Source organism: Triturus cristatus, chromosome 10 (genome assembly GCF_964204655.1).
Source record: "Triturus cristatus chromosome 10, aTriCri1.1, whole genome shotgun sequence".
Taxonomy (NCBI): domain Eukaryota; kingdom Metazoa; phylum Chordata; class Amphibia; order Caudata; family Salamandridae; genus Triturus; species Triturus cristatus.
This window is the reverse complement of record NC_140593.1, coordinates 588,383,347-588,400,702: the sequence shown is the minus strand read 5'-3', so window position 1 is coordinate 588,400,702 and position 17,356 is coordinate 588,383,347. Positions and strand designations below refer to the sequence as shown.

General features: G+C 48.2%; 1 protein-coding gene across 3 annotated transcripts in view; it reads right to left on the bottom strand.

Moving 5' to 3' along the window:
* SNX29 (sorting nexin 29) overlaps positions 1 to 17,356 on the bottom strand; it is a 1,557,993-nt gene that overhangs the window by 1,405,919 nt on the left and 134,718 nt on the right. For all 3 annotated transcript variants that reach the window (XM_085632108.1, XM_085632106.1, XM_085632107.1), the window contains exon 6: positions 11,426 to 11,496. In XM_085632108.1, the coding sequence (XP_085488234.1) occupies positions 11,426 to 11,496 (71 nt within the window). The remainder of the gene's footprint in view (positions 1 to 11,425; positions 11,497 to 17,356) is intronic.

The window sequence follows — 17,356 nt, the reverse complement described above, 5'->3', positions numbered from 1 at the left end:
ATTCAACCCCCACAAGAGCGGCACTAAAAGCGGGGTGGGCACCCGCTAAGTCAATACTTAAATAAGCGGAGTAGGCACCCGCAACGGGGCAAAATAGCAGGGAATCCCTACGTCGGGGTTCCCTCGCTAAGGATTGCAGCACCGCGCTGCTGGCCACAAATAAAGCGCTCCTAGCGCTATAAGGCAAATGAAAGCGCTCCCAGGCGCTTTGGGGAGCAGGAAAGTACCAAAGTCCAGCAAAGTTCTTCCCTGCATGCAGCAGGGCAGGGGTGGGGGGCAAGCCTGGACCCAGAGCCAGCTCACTGGGCCTCCAGGCAGGGAGGTAATCCAGGTGGCGGTCCTCTGGTCCAGCAGCAGCAGCCCCCCTCAGGTAAGATCCTGGCAGAGAACAGTTTCTGTGGGGACACAGCCCCATTTTTATACAGTAAAATCCTTTGTTCTGGGTTCAGGGTGAGGGGGAAAACCAGTCGCAGCTGGTTGGGGAGCACCCTTGATGTGCTCAGCCCCTCACTTTATTCACTGGCAGGGCTAGGGTCGTCAGTCGCACCACAGGGAGCGGAGCCAGCATTGTGTGGGGAAAACCCTGCCCTATTCAGGACCCAGGTGTACTCCTCCCACCCATCTAGCTGCTGATCTCCCCATTCACCACTGGGTGACTCATCCTGACTCTGGGGAATCCCTAGCCCGTCACATGACCTCAACCAGCCAATCACGTGACAAGGCACACATTTCACACTGCACACCGAAGTGCCCACTTCTAGAAGTGGCACTTCTACACTAGGTACATGCACGCCGCACACATCATCGCGAAGCATTCAATCACACGAGTCCGCACATACCAAACTCGGGCCTGCACACCCCACGCATCAGGAACTACTAGGGACACATACATTCCCCATGCATTCCTATGGGAGGGCAGGCCTATCTCACCACATGCACTCAGCGTGCGCACGCACTTTATCCTGGGACACAGGGAAAGTGCGCAGAAACCAAAAATCACCACACCAAGTCACCAATAAAAGCAAAAAGTTCAGGGGTGAACCTGCCAGAAGGGCCAAGTCCAACAAACGCCCTCATCAACGACCGGGTCATGGCTTACTTCCGCCCGCATTGACGTTCGGATGTGGTGGTGGATGACAGCCCCATCGGGCTAGGAGCAGTCCTGATGCAGGAAACCGAGTCACGGGAGTGGGTTCCCACCGCGTATGCCAGCTGGGCCCTGACTGCGACGGAGATGCGGTATGCGCAGATAGAACGGGAGGCACTGGCCATCAAGCACTTCCACTTGTACCTGTACGGGCACGAGTTTCGGGTGATCACAGATCACAAGCCCCTCGTCCCGCTCTTCACCGGCACCGTCAGACTTGCCCCGCCGCGGATTGAGAGGTGGGCGGTGCAGCTACAAACATATCGGTTCAAAGTGGTATTCAGACCAGGAGCCAACAATCCAGCTGACTTCCTGTCTAGGCACCCCGGCCCGTCCCAGCCACCTCCAGACCCATCCGATGAAGACTATACGGAAGAATTTGTCCGAATGATTTCCCAAGAAACGTGCCCGGTGGCACTCACGCTCAATGATATCGGCAGAGCCACGGAAACGGATGAGTGCCTCGCTAAAGTAAAACACACGCTGACAAATCGGAACTGGTGCAATTTTCTAGACGGGGTCCAAGCCCTCACAGCGGAAGAACAGCTGTTCCGGCAACAGGTCTGGAGGGTGCAGAGTGAACTCAGCGAGGGGGCCCAGGGGGTGGTCCTGAGAGGCATCTCCCTTGTGATCCAGAGAAGTCTACAAGGAGAGGTGGTCCGTCTAGCGCACCAAGGACATCAGGGCGCCTCCAAAACCAAGGCCAGGCTGAGGAGCAAGGTGTGGTTCCCAGGGATGGACGCCATGGTGGAGGAAGCCGTTCGCAACTGCCATTCATGCAATATCACAGGGGGAGAACCGGCGCCGCACCCGGTAATCACCAAAGACCCATGCCCGGAGCCTTGGTCCAAAATGAGCATCGACTTTGGATCATTCCCGGCGGACGGCACACGTTGGTGCTGAGTGACTCGCATTCCAAGTTCCCGGTGGTCGAGGTGGTGGCATCCACAGCGTTCGGCCAGGTGAAGGCAGTGCTGGAACGCACGTTCGCTATGATGGGCCTGCCGGAAGAGGTCCGGTCTGATAATGGCCCACCATTCCAAGGTAGAGACTTCCAAGACTACCTGTCCTCCCGAGGCATCCGGCACCGGAAGATCACCCCGCAGTGGCCCCAGGCGAACGGGGAGGTGGAGCAGTTCATGCGTACGATGAACCGGGCCCTGAGGATCGGGGTGGACAAGGGAGAAGATGCGGAACAGTGCCTGTCGCAGTTCCTCAGTGCATACTGCCAAACCCCACACTGCACTACTCAAAAGGCCCCAAGAGACAGCATACCAGCGAGTCCCTCATGGCATCCAACACCTTTGGACCAAAACGCGGCACAGAACAGGAGACGGACCTCCAACGAAAAGGCCAGCCAAGCCCGGAGGGCTCAGCTCATGAAGCTCAAGATCAGAGACAAAGTCATCTTAAAAGACCGCCACCCGAGCTGGAAGTATCGCACCCCATTCGAACCAGAAGTGTGGGAAGTGGTCAACGTACACGGCACCATGGTGTCGGCCATGAGAGGAACCCGGGTAGTCACCAGAAACACCTCCTGGTTCAAGAGAGTGCCCACGGACCCAACGGAGTCGGACCAGCCTGTGGAAGAGCTAGAAACGGGGGAAAACCTAACCCCCACAAGTGTCCAAGGAAGCCACCCGGCGGAAGCGCCACCGCCACCGCCACCAAGGACAGAGTCACGGACTGAAGAAACAGCCAGGAACCAAGAGGAAGCAGATTCCTCACCCGAGAGCGAGGCCGGTGGGTCCGGACACAACGAGATCTCCCGGAGCCAGAAGTATGGTCTCCGGCCGAATCCGACCCCGAGATTAAGAGACTTTGCGTGGTGTGCTCAAAAGAACTGAACAGTTCCCTAGCAGGAGTTACTGTATCTAAAAGATTGGAGGGATGTAGTAACGGAGCCATCCGGCCCGTGCGTACACTACGTCCACGCATCCACGCACCCTGAGGTCGAGCGCGCCCAAAGGTATAAATAAAGGGGCGCAAGACCGCTCGGGGTCTTTGGCCCAATATACAACTAAGTGTCTGTGTCCCCTGATTGTCGTGACAGTCTCCCACCGTCACACCTCACCGTGATAGCTGGTAGCCGTTCCACTGGTTACCACAAAGCTGACGCTCATCGCTGGAGGTGCTCCGGGGACAGCGGTGTGAGTACCGATCTACTGCGGCCTGAGACTGCTGGCCGGTGATAATGCAGGCGGGAGGCTGCGGCGAAAATCGAGTCTTTGGCGCCGGGACTGCAGTGGGCCCTGGCTCTCCCCGACATAGACTTCGGTGCACTTAGCCGCTCGACTGCTCGGCAGATCGATCTACAGGTGACACCGGACAATTGGCAGAAACTGCAGGGGGCGGTAAACGATCTGCACATCCCCCTGAATGGCTGTCCAGACGGTGGGCAGTTGGCAGGGGATCAGCGATCCTTAAATGAAAGTGGCGGGGCGTTGGAGGGCAGATTACACCGGCGCCGATGCTTCTGGAGAGGGGTGCGACCTTCAAAAGTGAGTTTGCTAGGGTATGCATCACCGTATTGGCGAGGCCGGGGAAGGACTTAATTTAACAGTGCGCGCTGCTGCTGCGCGGCCCGGCATGTAACTGAGGCCCACTGGTGGATTTAAAACATCGCCGACAGCGTTTGTCTGCTGATAGCACCTGTGGTTCGGACTGCCCTGGGAGAGTGAGCGGGACTGGGTCTGAACCCTCTGGTGGGCCTCCTGACGATGCGGACAGCCTAGCGTGAGATTGGGGCACTGCTGGAGGAATCACTGGTGGTACATTGACTACTGGTGTGGACTGGACCGTACTAGTAGAGTGAACAAAACCACCCCCACAGAGTCTGTAGAGGGATAACATCTCCCTCCCCCACGAGTCTGCCACACCTGATCACTAGGCTAAATCCATGCCAAGCGAGTTTGACGCGACAGAAAACAAACTGTCATACTTGCACGGACCTGTAAAGTGGCACACTCCAGTGCGGAGGGACTTACCTGCTGTTCGCTCGGCTGCCCTGCCAGATCTTACTTCCTGCGTAGCTGGGGTACAGGCGACACCTAGCTACGCCCCTCTTCGGCGGACAGGTATCTGGTGGGTATATCCAGACTGGGCATCACCAGCGTGCTTCGAGACTGATTGGCGGCGCATACAAGACGATTTCGTGGCACGGGTTGAGGCATGGGCAAACAGGACGCAAAGCAGCCGAAGCTGACCTTCGACCAACGGCGCACCACGAGACTCACTGAGCACGACTCAGAGGCAGGTGCGGAGCGCCCACCAGCCCACCACACGGAGGACCAGGGGGAGGATTTACGTACTTGAATGTTGGAGATGAGGTCCAGTCTTCGGAACATTGACACTAAACTTGACACGCTAACCTCCCAATTGGACACGGTTAAATCGCAGGTGAGAACGCACAAGACTAGGCTGGATGTGCTTGAAAAACGAGTCTCGGATTTCCATGACTTCCAAGTGGAGACAAAGGAACAACTCCTCCAGATGGACAAAGTGCCTGGGGTAATCCGCACCAAAAACGAAGATTTGGAGGCCCGGTCTCGCCGAAGTAACCTCCGTACCACTGGGATACCGGAGACAACAGCGATTGCGAAGATTGAGACCTAGTAGCAGAGATGCTCCACGAACTGTTTGACCCGCACCTCTCTTCAGTCTTCACCATGGAGAGAGCACATCGTGCTCTGGACCCTAAACCACCTGTCGGGGCTGCCCCCAGACCCATTCTGGCCATAATTCTGAACTATCAAGATCGAGATGCAGTCCTCCGCCTAGCCCGGGGTAAGGGGACGATTACATATGGACGCAACAATATTTCCTTTTACCCAGACTTTACTCCAGCTGTACAGGCGCCAAGGTGGGAGTTCCTTCAGGCTAAACGTCTACTCTTGCAGGCCCAGATCCGGTACGCACTTCTTTATCCCGCCAAACTCAAGGTCACATATGACGGATCTGCTCACTTCTTCACGGATGCAAAATCTGCTCTTAAATTTGCGAAACATGTCGGCGGACAGGCATCCAGACAACGTCCCAAGGGATCGGCGGCTGCAGAGAACAATTTAAGTGAAAATCGCCCATAGTCCCAAGATTCTTCTGGGTTGTGCTAAGATGTCGCCAGTTGGCGTGGTTTGATTTGTTTTTGTTGGAATTGGGGGGTGGGGTATACCTATGCTCATTCTATAATGGTTCTATAATCTGTTGCACTGACATATATGTTCATTGATTCTACGTGTAATACGACTGCTTCAGCAGGCTATGGTATTGATCTGTGACCAATTAACTCTTTATCGACTTGTTATTCACGGGATAGCTGCATACCCTCTATATGGTCATTGGTGGGACTGGGTGTTTGGTTTACATTATTACAAGACACTAGGTGAGACTCACCGAAAGGTTCTCGGCCACCCTGAGCAATCAGGGGAGTATGCCGACGGTACTACGTCCCCATGGGAGAGCTCCCACTAGTAGTTGTGGTTGTTACACTGTTTGGGATGGGTGTTCTGCAAACTGATTGGGGGGTTGGAGTGGGTGGCGGGTTGGGTGGTGGAATTGTTTTGTTGTTTGCCAGGTCTATGCTTTTTAATTTCCATATTGATTACCATGTGAAGACATATATGCCGATATGTTTCGCTCCTTGTATTTCGCCTGCACTATATAGACGCTGACACCCTATGACTTCTTTAAATCTGCTCACCTGGAACATTCGAGGGTTGAATGATGGTAGGAAAGCCAGATTAGTGCACTCCTATTTGCTTCGACACCACATTGACGTTTGCATGTTGCAAGAGACACATCTTAGTCTTCCATCGTCTCCCAGATTAAGACATGGCAGATGGGGATCGATTTACTCCTCTATTTATTCAAGTTACTCTAGAGGGCTTGCTGTGCTGATCAGGCGAGGTCTGGACTGGAAAGCGGGTGCTATACGACTAGACCCAGAAGGTAGATACACAATAATACAGGGCACACTGGGTGGTAATCCTATGGTGTTAGTCGCAGTATATGGCCCCAACACTGACTTCCCCGAGTTTTTTCAATCTCCATGGGCCAAGGTGAAAGCAACAAACTGTGACACCATTATCTGGGGTAGAGACTTTAATGCCATTCTTGATGATGTACTTGACAGGAAAGGGGTTTCTCGAACAGTACATCCTACGGCCAGCGCTACACTACAAGCCATAGTGTCTGACGGGGACTTAGTGGACATTTAGAGACATACACACACGATGATTCAGGAATGGACATGTATTTCAGAACATCATAGAGCATGGTCAATAATAGATTACTGGTTGGTTTCCCACGAGGTGGCCATGAGGGCGAGGGAGGCCCTACATCTTCCCTGGTCTTTATCGGATCATGCACCCTGTCTTCTGCGCTTGGAATTACCGAATTCCATTACGCGGATGTTCACCTGGAGACTGCCGCATAACGCCCTCTTGGATGACGCTTTTAAGGAGGAAATCACGGGAGACATAGGATTATTTTTCTTTCAATGGGGGCACTGTGGACACTATGGCTACATTGTGGGAGGCCTTTAAAACTGTGGTTAGAGGGAAATGTATAGCCCGACAGGCGGGGGTGTTGAAGGCCATCCGGGGGACCCTTGCTACACTTGAAAAACAAATCAGGGAACTAAAATCCCAATTCTACTCCTCTGGGAATTCCAACACGCTGGCAAAAATGAAGGAAAAATTGCTTGAGTTTGAGGAAGAGGCACAAAGGGAAGTTAAGCTTCTAGGTAAATACTCCCAGGATAGGAGATACGGGGAGGGAGATAGGCCGGGAAGAACACGGGCGGCAATGCTTCGTGCTCCAAGGTCTTCAGCCTTCATTACTGAGTTGAAAACTACAGACCAATCGTTCATTAGAGGTCAGAAAGCCATACTAGATGAGTTCTCTGCTTTTTACTCTAACCTCTACACTATTACACAGGGTTCCAGCCACGAAGGCCTGTTGCCTTTTCTTGATTCCCTGGAACTGCTCTGGTTGAGTCAACGGCACAGGGATTACCTTGATTTTCCATTCACGGTGGAGGATGTGGCACAGGTCATAAGAAGTCTGCCCTCCAACAAAGCCCCCAGCTCCAACGGGCAAACTACTACCTTTAATAAAACCTATGTTGAGGAACTAGTGCCCCATTTGTATGAGCTGTTTGTAGAAGTCTGCGAGTCTGGAATCCTCCCGCCATCGATGCGTGAAGCGATAATAATTACCCTGTTAAAACCTGGGAAGCCGGAGGACGTGTTAGATTCCTATAGGCCACTATCCTTAATAAATGTAGACGTAAAAATCTTTGCAAAACTGATTGCAAATAGGCTACAACCTCTGCTCCCACTGGTTGCTCGTCCGGATCAATCAGGATTTATTCCTGGGCCAGCGACATCTCAAAATCTCAGAACTTTGTTTTCAGTATTACATTATTTGCATCCCGAGGTACAAGCGGCAGTAGTATTTCTAGACGCCACGAAAGCTTTCGATACTTTAGAGTGGCCATAGCTGTTTGCAATCCTTGGGCGTATGGGCTTTAGTCCATTATTTATAAATGTAATATGTTTACTCTACACACAGCCGCTGGCGCACGTGAGGGTGAATGGTCTCCTTTCGGAGCCATTTAGCATTTCTCGTGGTACGAGGCAGGGATGCCCGCTGTCCCCTCTGCTATTCGCGATTGCGATGGAGCCACTTGCAGCGCGTATCCGGCAACATCATACCACTATGGGGATTGGTTTCAGTGCTCGTAGTCTTTTAATCTCATTATATGCCGATGACGTTACATTTTATGTGCGTCTGACCCGCCATCAAACCTGGACCCGCTGCTAAGGGACTTTGTTAAATTTGGTGGCCTTTCCGAAATCTCGATCAACTGGGCTAAATCTGTTATTTTCCCTCTGACGGACAACACTGTCCAATGCCCCTCTGAGTTCCCTCTTCATTGGACGGTAGAACCTGTGAAGTATTTAGGAATATGGATTAGCAGAGATATGCAGGTCTTATGGAATATGAATTACGGTCGTGCCATAACCTAGCTGGAAGACAAGATCACTGCATGGGCTGGGCTTCGGCTCTCTTGAGCCGGGAGAATAGCACTGGCTGAGATGGTGGTATTACCCAAATTCCTTGATTTATTTGTTAATCTCCTTACACAAGCCTTTTTTTAAACCTTGCGGTCACTACTGATCTCCCTGGTGTAGGCGGGCGGACAGGCGAGAATCTCATGGGATCTTTTGACACTTCCTTTGTGTCAGGGTGGATTGGGGGCCCCAGACATGCAATTGTATGCATGGAGTGCACAAGCTCAGTTTTTACACTATTGGGTACACCCTACTCCATTTCAGCCTCACGTAGCTGTTGAGGAGGCCATCGCAGCACCCCTCCCCCTGCGGGTCGCCCTGTTTCAGACATACAAAAGCCCACAGGACGATATAGACACCGTGGAGACCCTACGCTGGGCCTGGAACAAGTTGCGGATGAGAGCTGGAGCTTCCATCCTACATGCCCCGGCTGTGCTTCTGGCACATAATTCAATGCTGTTTTCCACAGGCGACGGTATTGGTAAAGACCTGGAACACAAACTGAACGTACATACTTTCGCAGACCTCTATCCAGAAGGTTTGTTCCGACCTCCCCCGACGACTGAGGGGGATGGGCAGGTAGCGTTCTCTGAATTATTTGCATATCACAAACTCAAGGCAGTGTGCCGGTCTCTACATGATACTTTTCCAGACGCCCGCCCACCCTAAGCGCTTTAGAAAACGTACTCAAATCCGCATCCCCTCGCCGACTCATCACCAGGATATATAACCACATGCAGACATCAGCACCTCTGACGAAACCTCGGGCACTGCTGGCGTGGAATGTAGACATCCAGCCACAGCTAACAGAAGACCAATGGTTGTATTGCTGCAACCAACTCACGGCACTGTCCCCTAATTACAAACTTCGCTTAATTCATTTTAAATTCCTACACAGATTTTATAGGACACCTACCAGTTTATACCATATAGGGCTCAAAGACGACAAAAGTTGCTGGAGATGCGGTATTGCTCATGCTGATTTCTTGCATGTTGCTTCGGACTGCCTGAGATTGGAAAGGTATTGGTCCAATGTTTTCCAAATTATCCACCAAATAACTGGGCTGACCGGGGATCCCAATCCCATACAGGGGCTGTTGGGGTATGTAAAGGACACACCTGCTAAAACTGCATGCTTTACTACTTCTTTTTGCTAAAAGACGGGTTGCCATTCACTGGGGAAGTAAGCAGGTTCCATCTAAAGATAATTGGATTAAAGACCTTTGGTCACTCACAATTGACCACTTTCTGGGAGTTGATGCCTTCCACATCTCGACTCAAGGATATTTGGGAACCATTTGTGGCATGGGCCCCTGAAAATCACGCGTCCACTCTAGACACAAGGTCACAGGCGTAACCTGAAGGGGGAACAAGATGGAAGGTGGGTAGCCATTGGTGGGGTAAGCAAACTAGTGATTGTACATTGTTATCGTGCCTTCCTTACGAGTTATTCCAATCATGGATGAAATTTGCCCAGCAGCATACTATTGTGAGGTCCTTTTGCATATATCCTTCAGAACCGAATTTATCTATTTTTTGTTATAGCGATTGTACGAGGGAGCGAGTATACATACAAGTATAATTGTAATTTACATGATTGTGGTATGTAATGTTGACTCTGTATTGATCAAGCAATAGACCGGCTGTTTTTTTTTTTTTTTTTTTTTTTGTATTGTTTTCTTGTTTTGCAAAATGCCAATAAATAAAAAAACTTTACAATATTTTACCTGCCCTCACGTTCTCCGGCCTCTCCAGGATATGTGGATTGTACAGATGAATGAGAGCAGGAGAGTCAGTGGATGAGAGCACCGAGAAAATCTTCACTCCTCCCATAGCTTGCAGTGTCACCAGGGCGGTGGAAGGAGAAAGGGGGGGAATTCTCCTCAGCTCATATCTCGCTCACAGTTCGGCTGTGCAGAGTGAGACAGGGCTGACATTTGCTTCCTTTCACAGGTCGTGCCATGCATGTTTGATCTTTGGAGTTACCGCCATGGCCCGATGCACACTACTGGAAGGCACTGTTAGGCACACAGAGCAGGCGCTGTAAAAGGCACTGAAGCTGCGGACTCACAGGGGTTTTTAAGCCCCCTACGTCCCCCAGAAAGCTGCTTGTTTAATTAGGACATTAGGCCTTCATGGAATCGGACCTATAATGCTGGAGTGTGCATGTAATGGCCAAGTAATGGCCAGTGTAACACGTTAAGGCAGACTACAAGGCTATATTTTCCAAGGAAAGCACCACTCCCAAGTAGTTACTGACCATGGGGGGGGGGTGGGCCTGAGGGACCAGGTGCAGCTGAGGCCCCTATTCCACCCCAGTCAATGACTAACTGACCCCCTCGTATAATATTGCTATTGTAAATCAGACCATCATGGGGAGAAATTCAGAAAATTGTTTTTAGATGGTGTGATATTTATTAGTTAGATGGAAGGTAACAAGAAGCATACCTGTTTTTGTGATAAGGCTCTGCCATTTTTCTTCCCTTAAATTGCATTCTAGTGAATGCTAAATTTTAACAGTCACAAGAAGCAGCACAAAAAAAATGCGATAACAGATTTTTGTCACAATATTGATCATGTATGTGGCTACGATACTAATTTTAGGAATTGTGGTGAATTCTAACATGTTTTCATCCGGTGAAAAATACACATCTTCTGATGTAATCTAATGAACTACATTTGAGAGTAAATCATTGTACCAGATGTTTTCTCATGGAAATTATTGCAAGTGCTCCAGATGCTAAAACGGAGAATATTTTCCATTTTATCTCTCAGCCTAAATCTGAGTTCACCCTAGACCTAACAATACCTCACGCCAAGCCTAACACACACAGCAACCCTACCTATATCTCTCATCCTCATCTCAGCTTCAACTCTTAATTTTACCACAAACCTAACCATAACCCCATCCTTAGCCCAACCTTTAAAACTCCTGTCTATTTTGTTTTTCAGATGTATATTGCTTGTACCTGTTTTCTCACAAAGTATTTTTCAAAGTATTATTGATGAACTACACTTAATTCAAATTATATAGTTCATATTAGTCACCAATTACTTTTGCAACTATTTGGTCATATAATCATTCAGTTATTTTAATGTGATAAATAAATGTCACATATTGAGCAATGTAGACCACAGCTTTATAATGTCTATGCCAAGATAAATCGTACAATTGTTTGTGTCTTAAAAGTTAAAGTCTTACCTGCTGCCATGACAGGAAGCATGCTGGACCGCTCTTCATCCATCATAAAGGACCAGTCTTCATAGAAGACACTGCAATCAAACGGAAGGGCTTATTTACGAACACTGGGTTTGTGAGAAAGTGTCCAAATATAGGTAGTCTACGGAGTCAACACATCTTATAAATGGATGGATTTAACTACAATTTTATTCTTCAAGTATTACAATATGTTGACAATCAAGCACCTACAATAAACCCTACCAACATCCTAAATCGCTCAAGATGGGACTAAAAGGGTATGTTGTTATTTTACTAAGCAGTCCATTGTGTACTATCGCAGGATCACAGCCATGGTAACCACAATCAGAAATACAACAGGGGATTAGGCCCCAGGGAACCACTGCTTGCGAGCTCTCCTCACAAAATGCTTGCCAGTGTGATGAAAAGGTTAATTTAGATATAGAAATCGAATGAAGTTCTGTGGTACAATATCACCCACTTGAGACTTTTCGCTTAGTAACCTAAGGAACAGCAGACAAAAACAACAATGCCAACATAAGTAAGCCCAAAGTGAAGCTAGTCCTGAATGTATAATCAGACACTACCATCCAATAAATCAATTAGCACAATTTATTAAAAATATGTGATTGATTACAATGTTATACAATCACAAACAGCAATGATTACCCTTCTGTCTTATTAAATGTTATTTGAACATTTTTAAGACTGTATACTTGTTCCACAATCTAACCAGCAGGTCAACTGCATTAGAGCATTAATGTTATTTCACCTTCTATTCAACCTTTTAATGCAGCATTAACCACACAACATTATGTATAGGCGACAATTAAATAGCTCAGTGTGTGTTAAGCTATGCATAGCTTTGATTACTTAGCGGTAACCACTTCACTCTTGATCTTGCTCCACGTCATAGTCCTCATACCATGAGGTGTGTTCCCTCCCTAGAGACAGACATCCCACTGCCTACTTAAAAATAAAGTATTTAAACTTCTCCTCCTTTAGATGTGCGTATAAAGAAGAACCACTTCTTCCCAGAATCTACGTGTTAACTACAAAAGTAGCCATGAGGACTCATTCCAAGGACTGTAGCAATAAGGTTTCCAAAGGAATGGACGCCCACAATAGTTGAGCCCAAGAGGCAAAAGGTGAGCGAAGGATGACAAAGCCGCCCTCAGTCAAGCAACCCACCAGGAATAGGGACTGACATACAGAAAGAAAGCCAGAAGGGATCTTAAGGTAGCAGCAGGAATACCAAGGACTGAAGTCATCCATAACCCTCAGCATAGCAGGAATACCACAAGCTAAGCTAAAATGAGACTATTGGGTATAGGGTCATGGACATATAAACCAAACAAGAAAGACCAGGCCACATCCAACAAGGCAAGCAAGATCACAGCAGACTAAACCAAGTACCAATGGCAAGCCAAAGATAAAGCTAGAAATAGAGATACAAGCCATGACAATGCAGAATCCATTACACTTCTTATCTTCCGCAGGTCCAGAAAGGGTTCTGAGGATGGTGGCTTGAAGTACCACATTTACGTTTGACACCAGTCAGTGGGTGGGAGTGACTCCTGGTGCTTCAATAACCAATGGGTTAAAAGTTCCAAGTGGCAACTATACCCAATTTTACAGCAGTTCATGTTTGCCTTACTGCAAACAATCTCACAGTCACCTTACTCTTACAATCCAAAATGGGGAAATCCTTCCCTGCTTGTTTATGCAGAGCCTGTGTGCCCACCCAGAGGTGTGGCCAAGATGTGAGCAGTTCTCTCTGTTGTGGTCACTCAGACTGGGTTTGGTTCCAGCCTGACTATGGGAACAAGGATGTGTCTTTCCAGGTGTCGCCTGACAATTTACAGGGCAGGCTCCTTTGAAGTTAATTAAGTTCCTGGGCCCACCTCAACTGGTCTTACTGCCAGGAGTAAAAAGCACCTCCCTACTCTCAGGTCATTGTCCCTGTTCTGTGAGCAGTCATCACACTTCAATAAGGTCAAGAACTTGATTAACAGCTGCTGGATAGCTAATGTATACTAGCCTCCAGGAGCTTCAGGCAAGGAAAAGGTAAATTTTGAAAAGTTACATTTCGTAAATATTTATTTACAATCCAACATCGTCATTCAATTGTGAGTTTGATAAATATTAAACAGAGCGATTTAATTTTTTTCTAGCTGGAACGAAACCCGAGATACAGAATTAATATTTTGATTTGTACTGATTATCTGTAAAGGACAGCAAGGTCTGCCACATTAAAAATAGCTTTTACAGTCTTGTCATTGTAGGGGTATGGTAACACTAATTCTCTGCAAGTCCCACTTTTAAGTACCATGCACCCTCCCCTGTGGGCTACAAGGCCTACGTAGGGGTAACATTATTATTTAAAAGAGATGTCTTTGCTTTTCAAAAAGGGTCATTTTGGCAGGTCCCACTGCAGGTTTTACACTGCAGAGGTCAGTCTACACATAGTATGCCTGAAGTGATGTTTCACCGGCCCACTCTGTGGATGGCACAATAGGTGCTGCGGTCTACAGCTGGTATTTACTTTCCAGGCCATGGGTACATTTTCTACACCATATACTAGGAATATATAGACAAGTTAAATAGGTCAACCAAGGATAAGCCAATGTAACCATTTTTAAAGGGGCGGGCACAGGCACTTTATTCCTGTTTAGCAGGGGTTACAGTGCACAAAGCTCTGAAGTCCGGAAAAAATATGGTCCAGCAAAATGCAAACAATCACGGGTGTCCATGCAGATAAGGTCAATTTCCAACATCCCACCTTTAGAATATTCCCCAGGCAACAGACTGGAACCAGACGTTTTCACAGTAGTGTTCCTGCAAACCTCTAGGTGGTGCTGTATGGTTGTACGTTAAATTTGTTCTGCCCTGGAAATAATGGAGAATAGTCGCTTATAGGTGCCACCTCTGAAGGCCTATGCTGCTTTCTTGCTTGACTAATTGCTTGTCCTCAGAAGCAGAGCACACAACAATAGGAGGTACCAGTGTGCAGACTTATCATTTGGCACCTTTTTAGATGGCAAAAAGAGACCACTCAACAGAACGAGGAGGTAGGTGGGCAGTGAGGATTCTGCATGTAGATAAGAGTATCCATCAAAAAGAGCGTTACCAAAGGTAAGTAACTTATTCTTCTGTTAAATACTTCTAACCCCAGATAAATCACCTTTAGAATATATATCAAAGTAGTGCCTCCCACAGGTGGAGGGTCTGTGGAGTGGGTTCAAACCAAAACATCCTGCAGGACCGAACGGGAAAAATGTCCCGGCTGTAAAGACAGTAGTGCATTGTGAACATGTTTACTGACGCCCACGTCATGACCTGGTAGATGTCAAGAAAGAACTCAGCGTGCAAATGCATTGGTAGCAGCCTTGGTGGAATGTGTCCTCAGTCCTTCCATAGGCTGCTTCTTGGCCATCGCGTAGCTGATCTTAATGCAAAGGTCTAGCCACATTCACAAAGTCAGTTTCTGCACCACCTTGCCTTTCTTTGACTTTCAGAATCCCACAAAAAAATTGATTGTCCACCTGGTGTTCTTTGGTGCAAAAAATGTAGAACATTTGGGATTCAACCAATGACGTCACTCATCCTCATCTGAGAGGTGAGATGGGGCAAACAACAATGGGAGGGTGATGTATTGCCCATCATGAAACAACCATAGGCAAAAAGGTCATCCTGGTCTTTGGCACCAGTTTGCTTGGAAAAAAAAAAAGTGGTGTAGGGAGGCTGCATGAAAGAACCTGGAGTTCATTCACATGACGAGCTGAAGGGATCACAATGAGGAAGGTGGTTTTGAAAGTCGTTAGGCACAACAAGCAGCTGTGCATTGGCTCAAAGAAGGTATACACGAGGAATGTCAGGACCAAATTAAGATCCCAAAGTGGCATCACAAAACATTAAGAGGGAATGTGTGTGTCAAACCTTGAATAGACCACTTCACAACAGATGTAAACAAGGACGACTGGCCCAGCAAACTCAATAACGCCAAAAGAGCTGACAAATAACCTTTAATTGTCCCAGCTGTAAGACATTTCTGGGCCAAAGATAAACCAACAACAAAAACATCTGACCGTCTGGTTTCTAAGTGGTCCTTGATGGGGAGTCCACACCAGGCCACCACTCTGTGCCATCACCCTGCGTAAGCAAATTTTGTACAGGAGGACAACCAGACATTCATAGCCTCAGGAGATGATCGAATGCTGTCTATTGCTGCTACTCAATCTTCACGCATGGAGGTGTTGAATGCACAAGACTGAGTGCAGAACCCTGCCCTTCTGCTGCGACAAAAGATTCTCCCAAAGTGATAACATGATCAGACCCCAGATGCTCATGCCCAGATGTTCCGGGGACCACACTCTCCTGGTCCAATTCAAAACCATTAGGAGAACTGCGGCCCAGATGTATCAGATCTTTTTCAGAACTCTGGCAGGAGTGGCTATGGGCAGAAAGGAGTACAGGAGCCCTGTGCTCCACTTTAGCTTGTATTCATCACCAAGGGCCAGATGTACGACCCTAAATTAAGGTCACAAATAGGCAATCAGCACGTTTGCGACCGCAAGTTAGAGCATGGCCATGTACAAACATCATTTTGCAAATCGGTGAGTATTATCGATTCGCAAAATAAGATTTGCTACTCGCTATTAGGAAGGGGTGTGCCAAGGGCATCCCATCCTAATAGCGACTCACATTTGTATGTATGAATATTTTGCGACCGTAATTGCGGTCGCAAAACACTCGTAATTTAAACCATTCGCAAACGCTAAGGGGTCCCCAGGGGACCCCTTCCCCTTTGTGAATGGGTCCAAAAATATTTTAAGGGCAGGCAGTGGTCCCAGGGACCACTGCCTGCCCTAAAAAATGAAACTGAAAAGTTTCATCTTTCTTTTTTTTAAATGCATCCTGTTTTCCTTTAAGGAACACGGACTGCATTTAATAAAAAAATTGCTTTCTTTAAAAGCAGTCACAGACATGGTGGTCTGCTGACCCCAGCAGGCCACCATCCCTGTGAGTGCTAGCCATTCCTAATGGGGTCGCAATTTGTGCCTGCCTCATTATTATTAATGAGGCATGCAATTTGCGACCCCATTAGGAATCGCAAACAGTGTCTGAGACACTGTTGTACATCCCAATTTGCGAGTCGCAAATGCGAAACAATTTGCGAGCCGCAAATTGGTGGGTCATACATCTGGCCCCAAGAGAAGCATTCATGGGAACCACAAAGCACATTCTTGATGGTGGAGAAAAGATCCAGCCAGGGCTCTCCCCATTGTCAGAAGGTGTCCAGTGCCATCTAGGGATACACTGCCAATCGTGATCTGCAAGGCGTCGCTACCGGAGCTCATACGACCTAGCGTTTAAAGATCCCACCTGCTAGCTCACAATCAGGGAGAAGTCCTGACGTTTCAGCAAACTCCAGAAGTGCAATGCCTCCTGGCATAGGACCCAGAGCCCACTTCACTTGTTGCAGTACCACATGGCGGTGGAGTTTTCTGTGAGAATCTGTATCAGTCTTACTTGATGGACGCAGGAAGGCCTTTAACTCCAGGTGTATGGCCCACATATTCAACAGATTTATGTGGGTCCTCTGATCTCCTCTCTGAGATGACCTTTTTCAGTCCAGCAGGGACACATCTGTTTGCACCGTAAGTTCTGGGCGGGGAAGAAAGAGGGGTGTGCCGCTGGTTAGAATGTGGTCAAGCAGCCACCAGTGTAGATCTTGTGCACTGTCCTGTGAAACCTGGATGGCAGGTTAAATTGGTGATGAGCCCACTGCAGAGTCTGTGTATTCCACCTAGTGAAGTATACAAGCATGATGCATGAGGCCATCAGGCCAAGAGCCCTCAGAGCTGATCTCATCAAGATCGAGTACCAAGGATGAAACATGGGGATCGTAGCTCAAATGTCCTACACTTGTTG